The sequence below is a fragment of the Schistocerca cancellata genome, chromosome 2 (genome assembly GCF_023864275.1).
Source record: "Schistocerca cancellata isolate TAMUIC-IGC-003103 chromosome 2, iqSchCanc2.1, whole genome shotgun sequence".
NCBI lineage: Eukaryota > Metazoa > Arthropoda > Insecta > Orthoptera > Acrididae > Schistocerca > Schistocerca cancellata.
Window position 1 is genome coordinate 747,539,374 of NC_064627.1, and position 18,452 is coordinate 747,557,825.

Sequence of the window (18,452 nt, forward strand, 5' to 3'; positions counted from 1 at the left end):
GGACAAGACAGGAACTGAAATTGAGGGTAGCAAAGTGAAAGTGGAAGTGCTCAATTCTGTTTTCAAATGTTCCTTTATAAAGGAAACCCAAGGAGTATTACCCAAATTCAGTTCTCACATTACTTAAAAATTCAGTTCTCACATTACTTAAAAATTCAGTTCTCACATTACTTAAAAGATGTATGAAATAGATATTAGTGTCATTGCGAAAGGGCTGACACGGTTCAAACTGAACGAAGTTCCAAGAACCAGTAGCACCCTTACCAAAGTCCATACTAAAATTCTGGCTGAGTAGACCACTCTTTTAAGTAAAATCTAATAAAGATCCCTTGAATAAAAAAAATGATCCCAGTAGTTGGAAGAAAGCATAGATAACACCCGTCTACAAGAAGGGCAACAGAAGTGATCCACAATACTAATCCACGAAACTACCATCCAATATCCTTGACATCCATTTGTTGTTGGATTCTTAGAACATATTCTGAGCTCAAACGTAGTAAGATGTCTTGAACATGATGACATGCTCCATGGAGCAGCATAGATTCTGAAAACACAATTCATGTGAAATGCAACTCACACTTTTCTCAAGTGACTTATTGAAAGCCATCTATCACAACAGTCAGATAGGTAGGGAATTACCTGATTTTTTAAAACCATTTGACCCAGTATCACGTCTATGGGTATTTTCGAAAGTATGACCATGAACCATGGATCTTGCCTTTGGTGGGGAAGTTTGTATGCCTCAGTGATACAGGTAGCCTTACTGTAGGTACAACCACAATGGAGGGGTATCTGTTGAGAGTCCAGACAAACATGTGGTTCTTGAAGAGGAGCAGCAGCCTTTGCAGCAGTTTCAGAGGCCAACAGTCTGCATGACTGACTGATCTGGGCTTGTAACATTAACCAAAACGGCCTTGCTGGCTGAAAGCAAGGGGAAACTACAGCCGTAATTTTTCCTGCAGGCACGCAGCTTTTCTGCACGGTTAAATGATGATGGTGTCCTCTTGGGTAAAATATTCTGGAGGTAAAATAGTCCCCCATTCGGGTCTCCAGGCGGGGACTACTCAGCAGGACATTGTTATCAAGAGAAACAAAACTGGCATTCTATGGACCAGAGTGTGGAATGTCAGATCCCTTAATCGGGCAGGTAGGATAGAAAATTTAAAAAGGGAAATGGATAGGGTTAAAGTTAGATATAGTGGGAATTAGTGAAGATCAGTGGCAGGAGGAACAAGACTTCTGGTCAGGTGAATACTGGGTTGTAAATACAAAATCAAATAGGGGTAATGCAGGAGTAGGTTTAATAATGATTTAAAAAAATAGGAGCGCAGGTCAGCTACTACGAACAGCATAGTGAACGCATTATTGTAGCCAAGACAGACATGAAGCCCACACCTACCACAGTAGTACAAGTTTATATGCCAACTAGCTCTGCAGATGATGAAAAGACTGAAGAAATGTTTGATGTGAGAAAAGAAACTATTCCACTAGTGAAGGGACACAAAAATTGAATAGTCATGGGGGACTGGAATTCGATAGTAGGAAAAGGAAGAGAAGCAAAAGTAGCAGGTGAATATAGAATGGGGGTAAGGAATGAAAGAGGAAGCTGCCTGGTAGAATTTTGAACAGAGCATAACTTAATCATAGCTAACACTTGATTTAAGAATCATAAAAGAAGGTTGTATATGTGGACGAGGCCTGGAGACACTGGAAGGTTTCAGATAGATTATATAATGGTAAGACAACAATTTAGGAACCAGATTTTAAATTGTAAGACATTTCCAGAAACAGATGTGGACTCTGAACAGAATTTACTGGTTATGAACTGTGGAATAAAACTGAAGAAACAGCAAAAAGGTAGGAATTTAAGGAGATGGGACCTGGATAAATGGAAAAAAACCAGATGTTGTAGAGTGTTTCAGAGAGAGCACTAGGACACTAGGAAATGATTGACACAAACAGGGGAAAGAAAAACAGCAGAAGAAGAAGGGGTAGCTTTGAGAGATGAAATAGTGAAGACAGTCGAGGATCAAGGCAGTACGTAAAAAGGACAAGCGCTAGTAGAAATCCTTGGGTAACAGAAGAGATATTGAATTCAGTTGATGAAAGGAGAAAATATAAAAATGCAATAAATGAAGCAGGCAAAAAGGAATACAAATGTTTCAAAAATGAGACTGACAGGAAGTGCAAAATGGCTAAGCAGAGATGGCTAGAGGGCAAATGTAAGGATGGAGAGGCATATATCACTAGGGGTAAGACAGATGCTACCTACAAGAAAATTAAAGAGACCTTTGGAGAAAAGAGAACCATTTGTATGAATATCATGAGGTGAGATGGAAAACCAGTTCTAAGAAAAGAAGGGAAAGCAGAAATGTGGAAGGAGTATATAGAGGGTCTATACAAGGGCAATATACTAGAGTGCAATATTATGGATATGGAAGAGAACGAAAAAATTCCATTACATCTACTGATAGCCTTCGGAGAGCCAGCCACAACAAAACTCTACCATCTGGTGAGCAAGATGTATGAGACAGGTGAAGTACCCACAGACTTCAAGAATAATATAATAATTCCAATCCCAAAGAAAGCAGCTGTTGAGAGGAGTGAAAATTACCGAATTATCAGTTTAATAATTCACAACTGCAAAATACTTACATGAATCCTTTACAGATGAATGGAAAAACTGGTAGAAGCCGACCTTGGGGAAGAACAGTTTGGATGCCGTAGAAATGTTGGAACACATGAGGCAATACTGACCCTATGACTTATCTTAGAAAATAGATTAAGGAAAGGCAAACCTAAGTTTCTAGCATTTGTATACTTAGAGAAAGCTTTTGACAATGTTGACTGGAATACTCTCTTTCAAATTCTGAAGATGGCAGGTGCCAAATACAGGAAGCAAAAAGCTATTTCAATTTGTACAGAAACCAGAAGGCAGTTATAAGAGTTGAGGGGCATGAAAGGGAAGAAGTGCTTGGGAAAGGAGTGAGACAGGGTTGTAGCCTCTCCCCAATGTTATTCAATCTGTATATTGAGCAAGCAGTAAAGGAAACAAAAGCAGAATTTGGAGTAGGAATTAAAAACCTTGGAGAAGAAATAAAAACTCTGAGGTTTGCCGATGACATTGTAATTCTGTCAGAGACAGCAAAGGACCTGGAAGAGCAGTTTAACGGAATGGACGATGTCTTGAATGGAGGATATAAGATGAACATCAACAAAGGCAAAATGAGGATAATGGAATGTAGTCAAATTAAATCAGGTGATGCTGAGGGCATTAGATTAGGAAATGAGACACTTAAAGTAGTCTAGTTTTGCTATTTGGGGAGCAAAATAACTGGTGATGGTTGAAGTAGAGAGGATATAAAATGTAGACTGGCAATGGCAAGAAAAGTGTTTCTGAAGAAAATAAATTTGTTAACATCAAGTATAGATTTAAGTGTCAGGAAGTCTTGCCTAAAAGTATTTGTATGGAGTGTAGCCACGTATGGATGTGAAACATGGACAATAAATAGTTTAGACAAGAAGAAAATAGAAACTTTCAAAATGTGGTGCTACACAAGAATGCTGAAGATTATATGGGTAGATCACATAACTAATGAGGAAGTATTGAATAGGATTGGGGAGAAGGAGAATTTGTGGCACAACTTGACTAGAAGAAGGGATGGATTGGTGGTACATATTCTGAGGCATAAAGGGGTCACCAATTTAGTGTTGGAGGGCAGTGTGGAGGGTAAAAATTGTAAAGGGAGACCAAGAGATGAACACACTAAGCAGATTCAGAAGGATGTAGGGTGCAGTAGTTACTTGGAGATGAAGAAGCTTGCACAGCATAGAGTAGCATAGAGATCTGCATCAAACCAGTCTCTGGACTGAAGACAACAACAACATCATCATCATCATCATCATCATCATCATCAACATCATCACCACCACCATCACCATCACCAACAACAACAACAACAACAACAACAACAAGATCATTTGGGGTATCAAGCAATATTAGTGACCAGATTGAGGATTTTTCAGTAGTAAGTATACATCAAGTTATCTTTGATAGAGTGTCATCATCAGATGTAGAAGCAACTTTAGATGTGCCCCAGGGAAATGTGTTGGAATCCTTACTGTTCATTGGGATCCTTACTGTTCATGTTGTATATTAATGAAACTGCAGACAATACAGACAATATTAATAGTAATCTCAGACTTTTTACAGATGATGCAACTATCGATAATGAATCACTGTCTAAAAATGCTGCACAGTTATTCAGTCATATATTGATAAGATTTCAAAATGGTGTGCCAATACTGGCAACTTCTATTAAATGTTCAGAAATGTAGAATTGTGCACTTCACAATGGCTATAATATCAACAAGTCACAGCTGGAACCGATCAACTCATACAAATATCTGGATTTAATAATTTGTCAGGGATGTTGTTGTTGTTGTTGTTGTTGTTGTCTTCAGTCCTGAGACTGGTTTGATGCAGCTCTCCATGCTACTCTGTCCTGTGCAAGCTTCTTCATCTCCCAGTACTTACTGCAACCTACATCCTTCTGAATCTGCTTAGTGTATTCATCGCTTGGTCTCCCCCTACGATTTTTACCCATCACGCTGCCCTCCAATGCTAAATTTGTGATCCCTTGATGCCTCAGAACATGTCCTACCAACCGGTCCCTTCTTCTTGTCAAGTTGTGCCACAAACTCCTCTTCTCCCCAATTCTATTCAATACCTCCTCATTAGTTATGTGATCTACCTATCTAATCTTCAGCATTCTTCTGTAGCACCACATTTCGAAAGCTTCTATTCTCTTTTTGTCCAAACTATTTATCGTCCATGTTTCACTTCCATACATGGCTACACTCCATACAAATACTTTCAGAAACGAATTCCTGGCACTTAAATCAATACTCGATGTTAACAAATTTCTCTTCTTCAGAAACGCTTTTCTTGCCATTGCCAGTCTACATTTTATATCCTCTCTACTTCGACCATCATCAGTTATTTTGCTCCCCAAATAGCAAAACTTGTCTACTACTTTAAGTGTCTCATTTCCTAATCTAATGCCCTCAGCATCACCTGATTTAATTTGACTACATTCCATTATCCTCGTTTTGCTTTTGTTGATGTTCATCTTATATCCTCCTTTCAAGACACTGTCCATTCCGTTCAACTGCTCTTCCAAGTCCTTTGCTGTCTCTGACAGAATTACAATGTCATCGGCGAACCTCAACGTTTTTATTTCTTCTCCATGGATTTTAATACCTACTCAGAATTTTTCTTTTGTTTCCTTTACTGCTTGCTCAATATACAGATTGAATAACATCAGGGACAGGCTACAACCCTGTCTCACTCCCTTCCCAACCGCTGATTCCCTTTCATGCCCCTCAACTCTTATAACTGCCATCTGGTTTCTGTACAAATTGTAGATAGCCTTTCGCTCCCTGTATTTTACCCCTGCCACCTTTAGAATTTGAAAGAGAGTATTCCAGTCAACATTGTCAAAAGCTTTCTCTAAGTCTACAAATGCTAGAAATGTAGGTTTGCCTTTCCTTAATCTATTTTCTAAGATAAGTCATAGGGTCAGTATTGCCTCACGTGTTCCAACATTTCTGCGGAATCCAAACTGATCTTCGCCGAGGTCGGCTTCTACCAGTTTTTCCATTCGTCTGTAAAGAATTCGCGTTAGTATTTTGCAGCTGTGACTTATTAAACTGATAGTTCGGTAATTTTCACATTTGTCAACACCTGCTTTCTTTGGGATCGGAATTATAATATTCTTCTTGAAGTCTGAGGGTATTTCGCCTGTCCCATACATCTTGCTCACCAGATGGTAGAGTTTTGTCAGGACTGGCTCTCCCAAGGCCGTCAGTAGTTCCAATGGAATGTTGTCTACTCCCGGGGTCTTGTTTCGACTCGGTCTTTCAGTGCTCTGTCAAACTCTTCACGCAGTATCGTATCTCCCATTTCATCTTCATCTACATCCTCTTCCATTTCCATAATATTGTCCTCAAGTACATCGCCCTTGTATAGACCCTCTATATACTCCTTCCACCTTTCTGCTTTCCCTTCTTTGCTTAGAACTGGGTTTCCATCTGAGCTCTTGATATTCATACAAGTGGCTCTCTTTTCTCCAAAGGTCTCTTTAATTTTCCTGTAGGCAGTATCTATCTTACCCCTAGTGAAATAAGCCTCTACATCTTTACATTTGTCCTCTAGCCATCCCTGCTTAGCCATTTTGCACTTCCTGTCGATCTCATTTTTGAGACATTTGTATTCCCTTTTGCCTGCTTCATTTGCTGCATTTTTATATTTTCTCCTTTCATCAATTAAATTCAATACTTCTTCTGGTACCCTAGGATTTCTACTAGCCCTCGTCTTTTTACCTACTTGATCCTCTGCTGCCTTCACTACTTCATCCCTCAGAGCTACCCATTCTTCTTCTACTGTATTTCTTTCCCCCATTCCTGTCAATTGTTCCCTTATGCTCTCCCTGAAACTCTGTACAACCTCTGGTTTAGTCAGTTTATCCAGGTCCCATCTCCTTAAATTCTCACCTTTTTGCAGTTTCTTCAGTTTTAATCTACAGTTCATAACCAATAGATTGTGGTCGGAGTCCATACCTGCCCCTGGAAATGTCTTACAATTTAAAACCTGGTTCCTAAATCTCTGTCTTACCATTATATAATCTATCTGATACCTTTTAGTATCTCCAGGATTCTTCCATGTATACAACCTTCTTTTATGATTCTTGAACCAAGTGTTAGCTATGATTAAGTTATGCTCTGTGTAAAATTCTACCAGACGGCTTCCTCTTTCATTTCTCTCCCCCAATCCATATTCACCCACTATATTTCCGTCTCTCCCTTTTCCTACTCTCGAATTCCAGTCACCCATGACTATTAAATTTTCGTCTCCCTTCACTACCTGAATAATTTCTTTTATCTCATCATACATTTCATCAATTTCTTCATCATCTGCAGAGCTAGTTGGCATATAAACTTGTACTACTGTAGTGGGCATGGGCTTCGTGTCTATCTTGGCCACAATAATGCGTTCACTATGCTGTTGGTAGTAGCTTGCCCGCACTCCTATTTTTTTATTCATTATTAAACCTACTCCTGCATTACCCCTATTTGATTTTGTATTTATAACCCTGTATTTACCTGACCAAAAGTCTTGTTCCTCCTGCCACTGAACTTCACTAATTCGCACTATATCTAACTTCAACCTATCCATTTCTCTTTTTAAATTTTCTAACTTACCTGCCCGATTAAGGGATCTGACATTCCACGCTCCGATCCGTAGAACGCCAGTTTTCTTTCTCCTGATAACGACGTCCTCTTGAGTAGTCCCCGCCCGGAGATCCGAATGGGGGACTATTTTACCTCCGGAATATTTTACCCAAGAGGATGCCATCATCATTTAACCATACAGTAAAGCTGCATGCCCTCGGGAAAAATTATGGCTGTAGTTTCCCCTTGCTTTCAGCCGTTCACAGTACCAGCACAGCAAAGCCATTTTGGGTAGTGTTGCAAGGGCAGATCAGTCAATCATCCAGACTGTTGCCCCTGCAACTACTGAAAAGGCTGCTGCCCCTCTGTCAGGGTATGAAATGTAATTATCACATAGTCTCAATCTGTAGGTCAAGCATATGACAGACTGCAGTTCTTTGGTAGAATACTAGGGAAATGCAATCAGTCTGCAAAGGAGAGTGCATAAAAAATATTCGTGCGACTCATCCTAGAAAACTGCTGAAGTGTGTAGAACACTTACCACTTAGGACTAACAGGGGACACAACAAATACAAAGGAGGACAGCACAAAAGGTCATGGGATTGTTAGGCCCACTATGCCCATGGGAAAACACCATAGAGGTGCTGAAGGGACTGAACTGGCAGATGCTTGAAGATAGGCATAAACTATCCCTTGAAAATCTACTTAGAAAGTTTCTAGGGGTCAACTTTAAGTAAAGAATCTATGAATATGTTACACCTCCCTATGTATTATTCCCATGGGGATCCAAAAAACAAAATTAGACTAAGTACAGAACACTTAAGGCATTTAAGCAATCATTCTTTCAGTGACCCACACATGAATGGAATAGGAGAAAGCTCTCATGACTTGTACAATGAGACATATCCTCAGTCACGCACATCTGAGTGGTTTGCCAAGTGCATATATAGATGTTCTCATTGATCATAATACCAACAGAAATACAGATCTGTATTTACAAATAAACAAGTGGCATGACATTTTACAGTTAGAACTTGTACAAGCTACTCTACATCTGCAGTATGCACAATGCAGCTCTAAGGAAATTAAAACTGAAGTGAAGGCATCACCACAATGGTACTGGGCACATGGGTGATAACCACAGTTAACTGGTAATCTACCACATGACAGTTTTTGGTCATATCTTCCTCAAAAGACCACATATATCTTACTATGTGATGTGACATGCAGCTGGTAGATAGAATGAGTCAAATAGTTCATTACTCATTTTGTTGTCCATATTCCAACCACATTAACAAATGTAGGAAGTCTGTTAAGTGATATATTTTTAGCTCATTAAATTTAGGAAAGTATCTAACATGACACGAGCACTGCCTAACAAAACTAACGATTTATATTGCCACAGAATAGAAAATAAGAGCAGAAGAACTGACTTTCCTTGGAAGCCTTTCATTTTCTAAAACTAACAAATGCCAACTTGAGACAAAATAGTGTTGCAACATGCTGTTAAAAAACTGTACTGCGTCAGCAGAATAATTATACAGCAAGCCAAAGGAACAATGCTACTACCATACTCACAGATCTCTTATCTGGGCTCCGAAGTGCAGAACGATTTGGTGTTGCCTCGCTGTTCCATGCAGAAGGTACAAATTCTGCACCGCTGCCTGAACTTGAACTGTCATCATCATCATCATCATTATCGTCATCATCCTCTTCTTCCTCTTCTATAACCTCCATGGGAAAATCTGAGAGTCCTTCATAGGCCTGCATGGCACAATGCAGAGGTCTCATTAAATTTTAAATACATTTATTTAGCTAAATTTTAATAAAAGAAAATTGTTTGTTGTATGAAAACTTGTTCCAATAGCACACTGAATTCAGAATGTTAAAACTGGAGCTCCTCAAGTTGGAAAAAAATAAAAATTAAAAAAAAAATAAAAAAAATAAAAAAATTTCATTCACATGTAATCTTTCAAAGTACTTTGTTTCACAGACCTTAAGTTTTTCTAGCACTCAGTCTTTAGTGGTTTATGTAATTTCCAAATCTTAGCATATTCTCCTAAACAGAGTTTTCAATGAGGAAAGAGAATGTATTTACATGGACATCACATTTACAATTAAGTTACTGAATGGATAATGTTTCTAGCATGGCGCTATTAAATTACTAATTTTCCTTCTTCAGTTATAAGTATATCCACATCATGTGCACAGTGTGCAATAAAAGTCATTCAGATTTAATGTTACTCAGCTGAAATCAATACGCATAATACTGTTCAGTGAAAAAATCAGCGTGTCTTTTACACGAGTTGTAGCAACTTTAAAAAATGAAAAACCTAGAGAAATTAATGAAAAAAGGCTTCTTCACAAATGAAAATGTTGCCATAGTTTAATTTCGATCACTCAGGTGAAAGAGGAACACACAATGCAAAGGGCAACAGAAGTAATAGCTGAGGTTAGCAGACAAAGATTTTTATCTGCAGAGTGATCAATAATGTATAAAATCCAAATCACAGGCTAAAGATAAGTGCTCATTAATCATTACAGATGAAGAGAAGCATAATTATATTGGTGGAAGCAAATAAAACAAGCAGACATAAAAAAACAGAATAAAATTCTAAAAAAAAAAATAAAGTAGAGAGAACCATTAGAGATGAACACAAATTAATAATTTAAATTACAGCAAGAAAGAGGAAATATGAAAGGAATGAAGAGGGTAAAGAGTCTAACATCTGCTAGAAGGCATCATCCAACCTTGCAGCACATATGAATTCGAATAGCATGAACTGTAAAGCTAATTTTCAGTGTCTTCCTTGTGATTTGGTGTACCCAGTTTGTCCGATACCTATTAAACAAAGATTCTGGGCTAATCAAACCAATGAAGAATGCTAGACTCCAGAATGAGATTTTCACTCTGCAGTGGAGTATGCACTGATATGAAACTTCCTGGCAGATTAAAACTATGTGCTGGACCGAGACTCAAACTCGGGACCTATGCCTTTGCCCGCAAAAGGCATAGGTCCCGAGTTTGAGTCTTGGTCTGACACACAGTTTTAATCTGCCAGGAAGTTTAATCATCATGAAAAACTACAACTGAGCCAAAAGATAGTATGAGTATTCTCATAGTTTTCTCCCTCATGAATTCTATTTTATCACTTGCACTTCAGGGCATATCTGAAAAGAATCACAACCACTCATAGTTATCAGCTTGCACGTTACAGCACAAAAAGAAAAAAGCTGCCCCTCTGACCTTTTGAAGGATTGTCCACGATGTTTAGTACAACACAAAACCCGTTTAACTATAAGATCACCAAATTATACACAAAAAGTGGATGCTCACAAAATGTTTGTGGCATATGTTAAGTGAAAGTTCAGATTTGGGAAAAGTCATGTTCTATAAATATGAAACATTTAACTCGGAAGAAACAACAACTGTCAAAATTAAGGTATCAATGAAACTGATGTGCAACCAGGTGTGAAGAGTCATGCAAGGTAATGTCTATCCAGGAATTCAGAAACCAGCAACTAAGAAACCAATAAAGGTCTGTTGCAGTGCAATTATCACATTAGAAATATCATAGGAATTCTACAGCAATTAATGAATTGCCTATATGCATATTACTGGAACAGTGGGTAACTAGTAAGAGAGATATGTGCCTACTTTACAGGAAACCTAGAATGTTATTTTTGCATTCTGACTGCATAAAGGGAGATTGAGGGCAAGAGTTCCACCCAGTCACAAATTAACAGGGAGATGAGGATGAAAATTAAGTTTCTTATTAATGTCCCTACAACTCCGGTTCATGCTCCAAATAAAATGTATGAAGCAGCAGATTTATGTGGTTCTAGAGAGAAGCATTAACTAATGAGGTTGAATTATATTGATATCAGAGGGTATGTGAAAGGGACATTTTATGGACTTATGTGGCACATAATTAAGAGACAATAAATATCTTCAGCATATTTTGTTGTTGACCAATAACAAATTCAAAAAGTTACCATCAGAAGTTAACACATGCCTTCTGGAACAGTCCTCTCCTGGCCAAGAAGGAAGCTGGTAGGAGCTATGTATGCTTTGAAGAACTGGAATGGAATTGTCACTTTTGAATGTGTAGATGGGCAAATAAGTCACTGAAATACATTGACAACAACTGAGGAAAACCACACTGTGCTGCCTTTGATGAGTTCCTTGAGCATTTAAATAGAACAATATTTATGACACACGGGACTGCAGGCTGTCTTGGTGTATTTCAGCTATGAAATCTTCTTGGGTTATCAGCCGAAAGGCATCATCATCTTGTCGCAATATTTCAATGGATTCTGGATCATCTTCACCTGAAGATATGGATACAGAATCAACTGAAATGTTGCAACAAGATGATAACCTGAGAAGATTTCACAGCAAATATCTTTAATAATGCCAAAAATCACGTTGCAATTGGTTTTTTTTCTTTTTTTTTTTTTAGGGCACAAAAACAACTGGGGTCATACATGCCCAAGTCAAAACTACAGAACACAAAGACAGAGAGGAGTTAGAACCGACTACACTCAATCCCAATCAACTTAATAGAAGACAGCTAAAAACAGGGATGTGGAGAAAGGTCTATAAAATACACCATAGTGAAATGGAGGTCCAGAACTAAAAATTAAATGACCTTCACCATATGGCTACGACGAATAAAAAGTAAAACGCAGTCGAAAGCCTGTGCGGCATTTGCTTAAACGCCAGATAACTCAGACAGAAAATGCAAGCGGGAATGTAAATAGTTAAAAAATGGGCATTCCTTCAGGAAATGGTGGATGGTTAAAACTTGGGTGCAGTTCATGTTGTGATGAAAGATAAACATTTTCAAAGCAGAGTTCAACATCACATTTGGTATTGAAGTGGACTCTGCATGTAGTTGTCTAAATTGAGTCTCCAATGTCCAAACTTCGTAGCTAATGCCAAAAATGTAGAACAACATAGCTTAATTTAAATTTCTCTTGCTTGAAGACAATGAAGTTACAGTTAAAATGCAGCCAAAAATGTAGTATTTAGCATTTCAACAAAGAAAATGAAATGTGAAATTTCACAGTGATTGTTAGGCACAGGAAGAGGAGATGAACAACAGACTGATAACAGGCCCTTGTAGCTGTAATACAATAACAGCTGGATAAGTATGAGGGGAGGAATCAGCTGGACCTTATTGATAAACTATTTTCAGCAAACACAAAGTTGTTTGGCGGGATGACAATAACTACATGGGAAGGATCCTATGGACAATGAATGGAATGGCATTTTTATTGTTCTTTGGCCAAGTAACCGAGTTGTAACATAGTTATTCTTTGCTAGTTTGCGTTTTGATAGTTCTCTGTTATTGATTCCACTGTCAAGTTGTTGGAAGAAATTTTGGAGAGAAATAAATAGTTATCATATTTACAGTCATCTTTCTGTGCAGTAGAGATAGTGCAATGGGCTGTACCTGCAAGACGGTGATCCCAGAAAAGCAAGGCAAGCAGTAAGTTTGAGCACATCAAGAAAGTGAGATAGTAACTTTGCATTATGAAGCCAAATGCAATCAAATAGAACAACAAATTTCACTGCTACAGGGAGATTTGCAGAAACAATTTAAAGACTTTCAACTGAAAATTACAGATAGGAGGACAAGAGTTCACACCTACAGAGGCATTGGCAACAGCCTGCAGAACAGCGGCTCAGAACGCAGTCGCTGACCCATGAATGAAGACAAGCACCAAAGTTCCTACAAGAGAAGCCCAAGCCACAGTTTGCCATGTTGGAACTAGCATTCACACAGAACAATGTTACAGATGTCTGCACTAAATTTTTGGTGACTGTCAACAAAGTGGACACATGAGCAGTAGAGACGGAGTCAGATGTTATATTGAAACTGCCTGCACAAGACCAGTACTGACATCTGAGAGACATGGTAAAACAACAACGCAGTCGGTGACCCATGAATGAAGACAAGTACCAAAGTCCCTACAAGAGAAGCCCAAGTCACGGTTTGCCATGTTGGAACTAGCATTCACACAAAACAATGTTAAAGACGTCTGCACTAAATTTTTGGTGACTGTCAACAACGTGGACATATGAGCAGTAGAGACAGAGTCAGATGTTATATTGAAACTGCCTGCACAAGACCAGTACTGACATCTGAGAGACATGGTAATACAACATCCATGCAACTCCATATACCAATAGATGTAGCAGGTTCTGCATTCAGGCACCTTACAAGTTTTGGCAGCACCTCTGAAGTATCATAGACAATGTCAAATGACACACTATGACATGTCTGGGTCACATAGCTACCACTGTTTGTAAAAATGGCAATAGTCACATGTACCTCTGTACCTCTGATGACGTCAAATCTGTGGCAGACAAAAGACACAAAACAGTGGGATAAGCGGGCATGATAGTGATAACGTAAGGCATGGAAGATTTCATCAAAGTGCAAGCTGCACTAATAAGGCAAGTGCCACGAGTTAACACTGACGCACAAGTCTGTGATATGAAGCTAAAAACTGATGCAATGCAGAAGCAGCTTTCAGCACTAGTGGCAAAGAAACAGACCTCTATTGGACGACAGAGGCAGGAAGCGGGTGTACAAGATGAGCAGATATTTTGGTACCGCAAATTGTTCGACCCTGCAGGGATTATTGCACGCTACACACCAAGGCAATCCCTGACTACTACCCTTTTTCCAGTCTTCAGGATTTTACAAACGTGTTAGCCGGAGCCACAGTTTTCAGTGTGGTAGATTGCAAAAAGGCCTATAACCAGATTCAGATGGACGAGCAGGTGTTCCCAAGACTGCCGTCACAACCCGTTCCAGCCTCTTGAGTTTCTCTGCATGCCATTCATGATTAAAAAAAGTGCAGAGATTCATTGATGAAGTACTGAGGGAACTAGATTTCTTTTTCACATACCTGTGTGATATATTGTATTTTTACAGACGGCCAAATTACACGATGACCACCTCAAGATGGTGTTCGAGAAAATCTGGAAGTAAAGAATAGTAAAAAATGAAGCTAACTGTCTCCTCTGGCAGAAGTAAATCACATTCTTAGAGCATGAAGTATCAGCACCAGGTATCTGTCCTCCCAAAGAAAAAATGTAGGCCATTAAAAACAGCCCAAGACTGGTGAATTATCATCAGTTACAGAGGTCCACAGGGATCATCAACTTTTAAAGATGGTGTCTACTGGGGACGGCAGAGATGAAGGTTATCACTGGCAGCCACACTGCCAAGTAACAACTGTACTGGGAAACAGAACCTGCCTTGGATGTCTGTCATGCAACAGACCTTTGAGAGGTAAGAGCCAGTTTAAAAAAAGCAGTCCTTTTGTCACACCCTATTCATAATGTGCTGCTGGTGACTGTAGTAGGTGTCAGCCAGTCTGTGATTGGGACAGCCTTGAATCAAAAAGTTGTGGGTGGATGGAAACTTTTAGTGTTTTGTCAAAAAAGCTTTCAAAAGCACATGCTAAGTGGAGTGCGTATGACAGGGAGCTCCTGGCCACTTATGAGGCTATCCAAACTTCTGCCCTTACGTCAAAGCTCAGCTCTTTACTGTTTATTCCGATCATAAGCAGATTACCTTCACCTTCCAGGGGAGGAAAGAAGATTGTTCTCCACAGCGGTTCCACCAGCTGGAGTTCATTGGGCAGTTTACCACTGATAATAGGCACATAAAAGGGGCGGATTTTTTTCTGAAGGTTCGGCACAATTTATATGTTGGTAAATTTTGGTCAGCTAAGAACAGGGTAAGTCACAGCAGAATAGCTACAGCAAATTATTGCAGGGCAACTTGATGCCCCTTCAACTCAAGCAAGTGCAGGTGCTAGGCAAGAAGGGGCTTACTTGGTGTGATGAGTCCAAACATCACATAAGATGATTCATTACTACAACAATGCAATGCTTACTATTTGGCAACAATAAGTCACAGATGGTGTCGTGGGGGTGAGAAGCAAGCTGACGTGCTTGATAGAGATGCACCTGTACAACAGAAAGGTCAATGGATGGCTATACCAACCACAGCAGCCCTATCTGAAGTGGGTACTGGGCAATCAACAGTGGTGACACAAACACCAGTGACTTTCAAAAGCGATGGGTTTGTCATAAGTACCCACACATACCAGGAGCTCCGAGTTATAACATAGTTATTCTTTGCTACTTTGATTTTTGACAATTCTCTCTTACTGATTTCGTTGTCAAGTTGTTTAATAGAATTTTGGGAAGAAATAGTTATTGTGCTTACAATCATCTTCCTGTGCAGTAGAGATAGTTCAATGAGCTATACCTGTAAAAAGATCAGGACGGCTGGATGCGAACTGAATGCCTCTAATAAAAATATCTATGAATTTAATGCAGTTGTTCCACATCTTGATTCTTAAAATAGAAATATATTCCAGAAATCAGAATGCTGGCATTTCTTTGTTTTAAGAAGAATATTACACAATTCTGAATAGCAGATAGCATAGCAAGTCATGATTCAGACATTCTTTTCAACATATATTGTCTTTACTGAAAACAAACTCCCAGAAATTATGTTTACATTATCAACTGAATTTAAACTTGTTTTCATGTGTAATAATAATTGATGTTATGATTAACAATAGGCTGAAGTGTACCTGTGTACAAGAAGGTGATTTTTGCTTATTATTAATTCATTCTCCTGCAAGCACAGGGAAGCAGACCAAGTCTATTATGACAGATGTTATGACTACTTATATTGTCAGCACCATAAATGTATGTAACTGCACAAATACACAGTTTTAAAAATATAACTGATTTTATGATTAACACTACACTATGGGAGGGGGGGAGGGGGGTGAGGAGAAAATTGGCCAATTAGTTGCTGAAACTAAGTTAGTCACAAAGCAGGGAAATATCTTATATATTAAACTGAAACTATAATTCAGCTCATAGTCCAGGACAGCACAATAAAAAGAAGGTCTTATAGTTTTTCACAACAATCCCTTTGAATAAAAATTAACGAGTTTTTCAGTTACATCTATTCAACTGTTAATACCGATGGCCAGAAGATGTGAGTATTTGTGATGCCCTACTGTTTCTGCATCTGCAGCCACTATTTACAGTCTTTACAACTTGTCTCTTTATATTCATTGATATCTATCTGTCTGTCTGTCCACTAAGTAACATAATGTCCATTAAAAGTATTGCCACAAAGTTGAATTTCTGCAACTTCTTTCATTATAGAATTCCAAAATGTTGTGGTTTGGACCAGGAATTTTGTTTAATTCAATGTGATTTTGTAACAATTTCCTAGGATATGATCTGCAATCACCTACTTGCACCACTCCCTCAGTTTCAATTGGGATTTCTGTTCTGCACAGCATTCAGGAATAGTTCAAATTATCTGACTGAGCAAGGTGGTACATTCACTCAGATCTGTCAGATTTATCTTTTTCAATGTACATCAGCCACAGTCCAAGACCCAAAATTTCAGTACTGGTAACTGATAAAAAGATACTTTTTTGTCTGTACACTTGTTGTTTGTATGAAGAAATTAAAAATGCATTCATGCCTTTACCACTAGGATCAATACATAATCATTGCTGCTTAACATTGGCATTAAAATATTTTGCAACATACAAATAATCAGATAAAAGTTAATTTTGTTTCATGCGTGCATTGTTAAGCCTGTAACAGAATTATTGATGCTCTTCAATGCTTGTATTTCTATCTTATTCCCATAAAGAGTTATTCCCATAAAGAGATGGGAGTACAGCAGTTCATCTAAATTGGGAATTTGGAATAAGTTTTTATACCACTCTAACATAATTGCTATTTTCCATCTCATTATGATAGCCCTGTAATTGAGATTTTACACCTGAGTCATTTCTGTGTCTTTAGCAAATCCAATTTCATACTCAGCATGTACTAGAACAGTTTTCTAACTGGCACTTCGGTTCATAGTAACTCTAAAATCCCATACTGCCAACACTACGTTACCCCAAGTATGGAGACATCTTGTCCATGTACACTGTTGGTCTTTTTGGTCTATTTTCAGTCTGCCATAGTGTATGTCAATATTCAGCACATTGTACTGCAATAACACCCTGCTCTATCAATAAGTGTCTGCCAAAGATTTGACAGCTCTCCAAAATACATTGCTTTTACCTGAGAAGGTTATCTTGCCTCTAACAATGTGGAAAACTTTATTAACTGGAAGAATGTCCTTTTATACTTCACACTACTTGAAGAATGTTCAACACAATGAAATCATCTAGTTCCATCCTCTTCCAATGAGTATGATGTTCCCCATGTCTCATTCATAATTTATGTTTTTCCCACAATATTTACCTACTACCTTGTCAACTCTGCACAGCTTATCCCAACAGAACAGCAAGGCCTTTCATTCCTTATATTTCTCATAACTCACAGAACATTGCTTACAAGTTTTCTGCTCTGCAGTTGCTGTGATTTCTTTGAAGGTGTCTCCATCATACTTATTTAAAGGGAAAAAAATGTAGCAGGCATTCTGCACTGCAAGTAACTTATTTAAAGGAAAAAAAAATGTAGCAGGCATTCTGCACTGCAAGTAAATAATAACTACTGTACACTTGAGCAATAACTGGTATGCCATAATCATTTCCACAGATCATACCTACTGCTCTTATGACATGCATTTCCTCCATTCTCTTGTCCTTAAAGCTAACATTGTTAGTTTCAGTATTTACTGCCAGTAAAGATATTTCAGACACACAACATCAAAAGTATATGGATTGTTACATTTTGTTTTGTTTATGTTTGGTTTAAAACATGTAACAGATATCTATGTAACAGTAAAATCCACAAAATTTTTAGTGTCAGTCTCCCCAACCCTTGTTAAAACTGTTGTCATATTTATGGGTTTCAGTAGCCTCTCTGAATAAACAAGAATGGTAATAGTTACTTTGTTTCAGAGACTTGATATAGTCTGTTAAAGAGACACGCAATCCATAACAGTTCTCCATAAATTTATTCATCCTGATCACAATATAAAGACACTATTAGAGAACTGGCTTCAGATGTTGAACAGCCATCTTCAGATTTATGAAAAGTAGAGGGTAACAGTTACCAATATGGGAAATCATAGCAGCAATAGTTCATTATGTAACAAATCAGAATTATTTTGAAAACATTTAAGACAATGACAGGATAACACACCACAGCTCCCAATGCAACTGCCAAACAAAACTCATTCCTCACCCACCAA

The 18,452-nt window shown here is 38.4% G+C and overlaps 1 protein-coding gene across 1 annotated transcript in view; it reads right to left on the reverse strand.

The window, feature by feature from the left end:
* Positions 1-18,452, reverse strand: part of LOC126158234 (uncharacterized) — a 679,797-nt gene that overhangs the window by 56,525 nt on the left and 604,820 nt on the right. Inside the window, exon 12 of the mRNA XM_049916428.1 lies at positions 8,812-8,997. Coding sequence (XP_049772385.1) covers positions 8,812-8,997 — 186 coding nt within the window. The remainder of the gene's footprint in view (positions 1-8,811; positions 8,998-18,452) is intronic.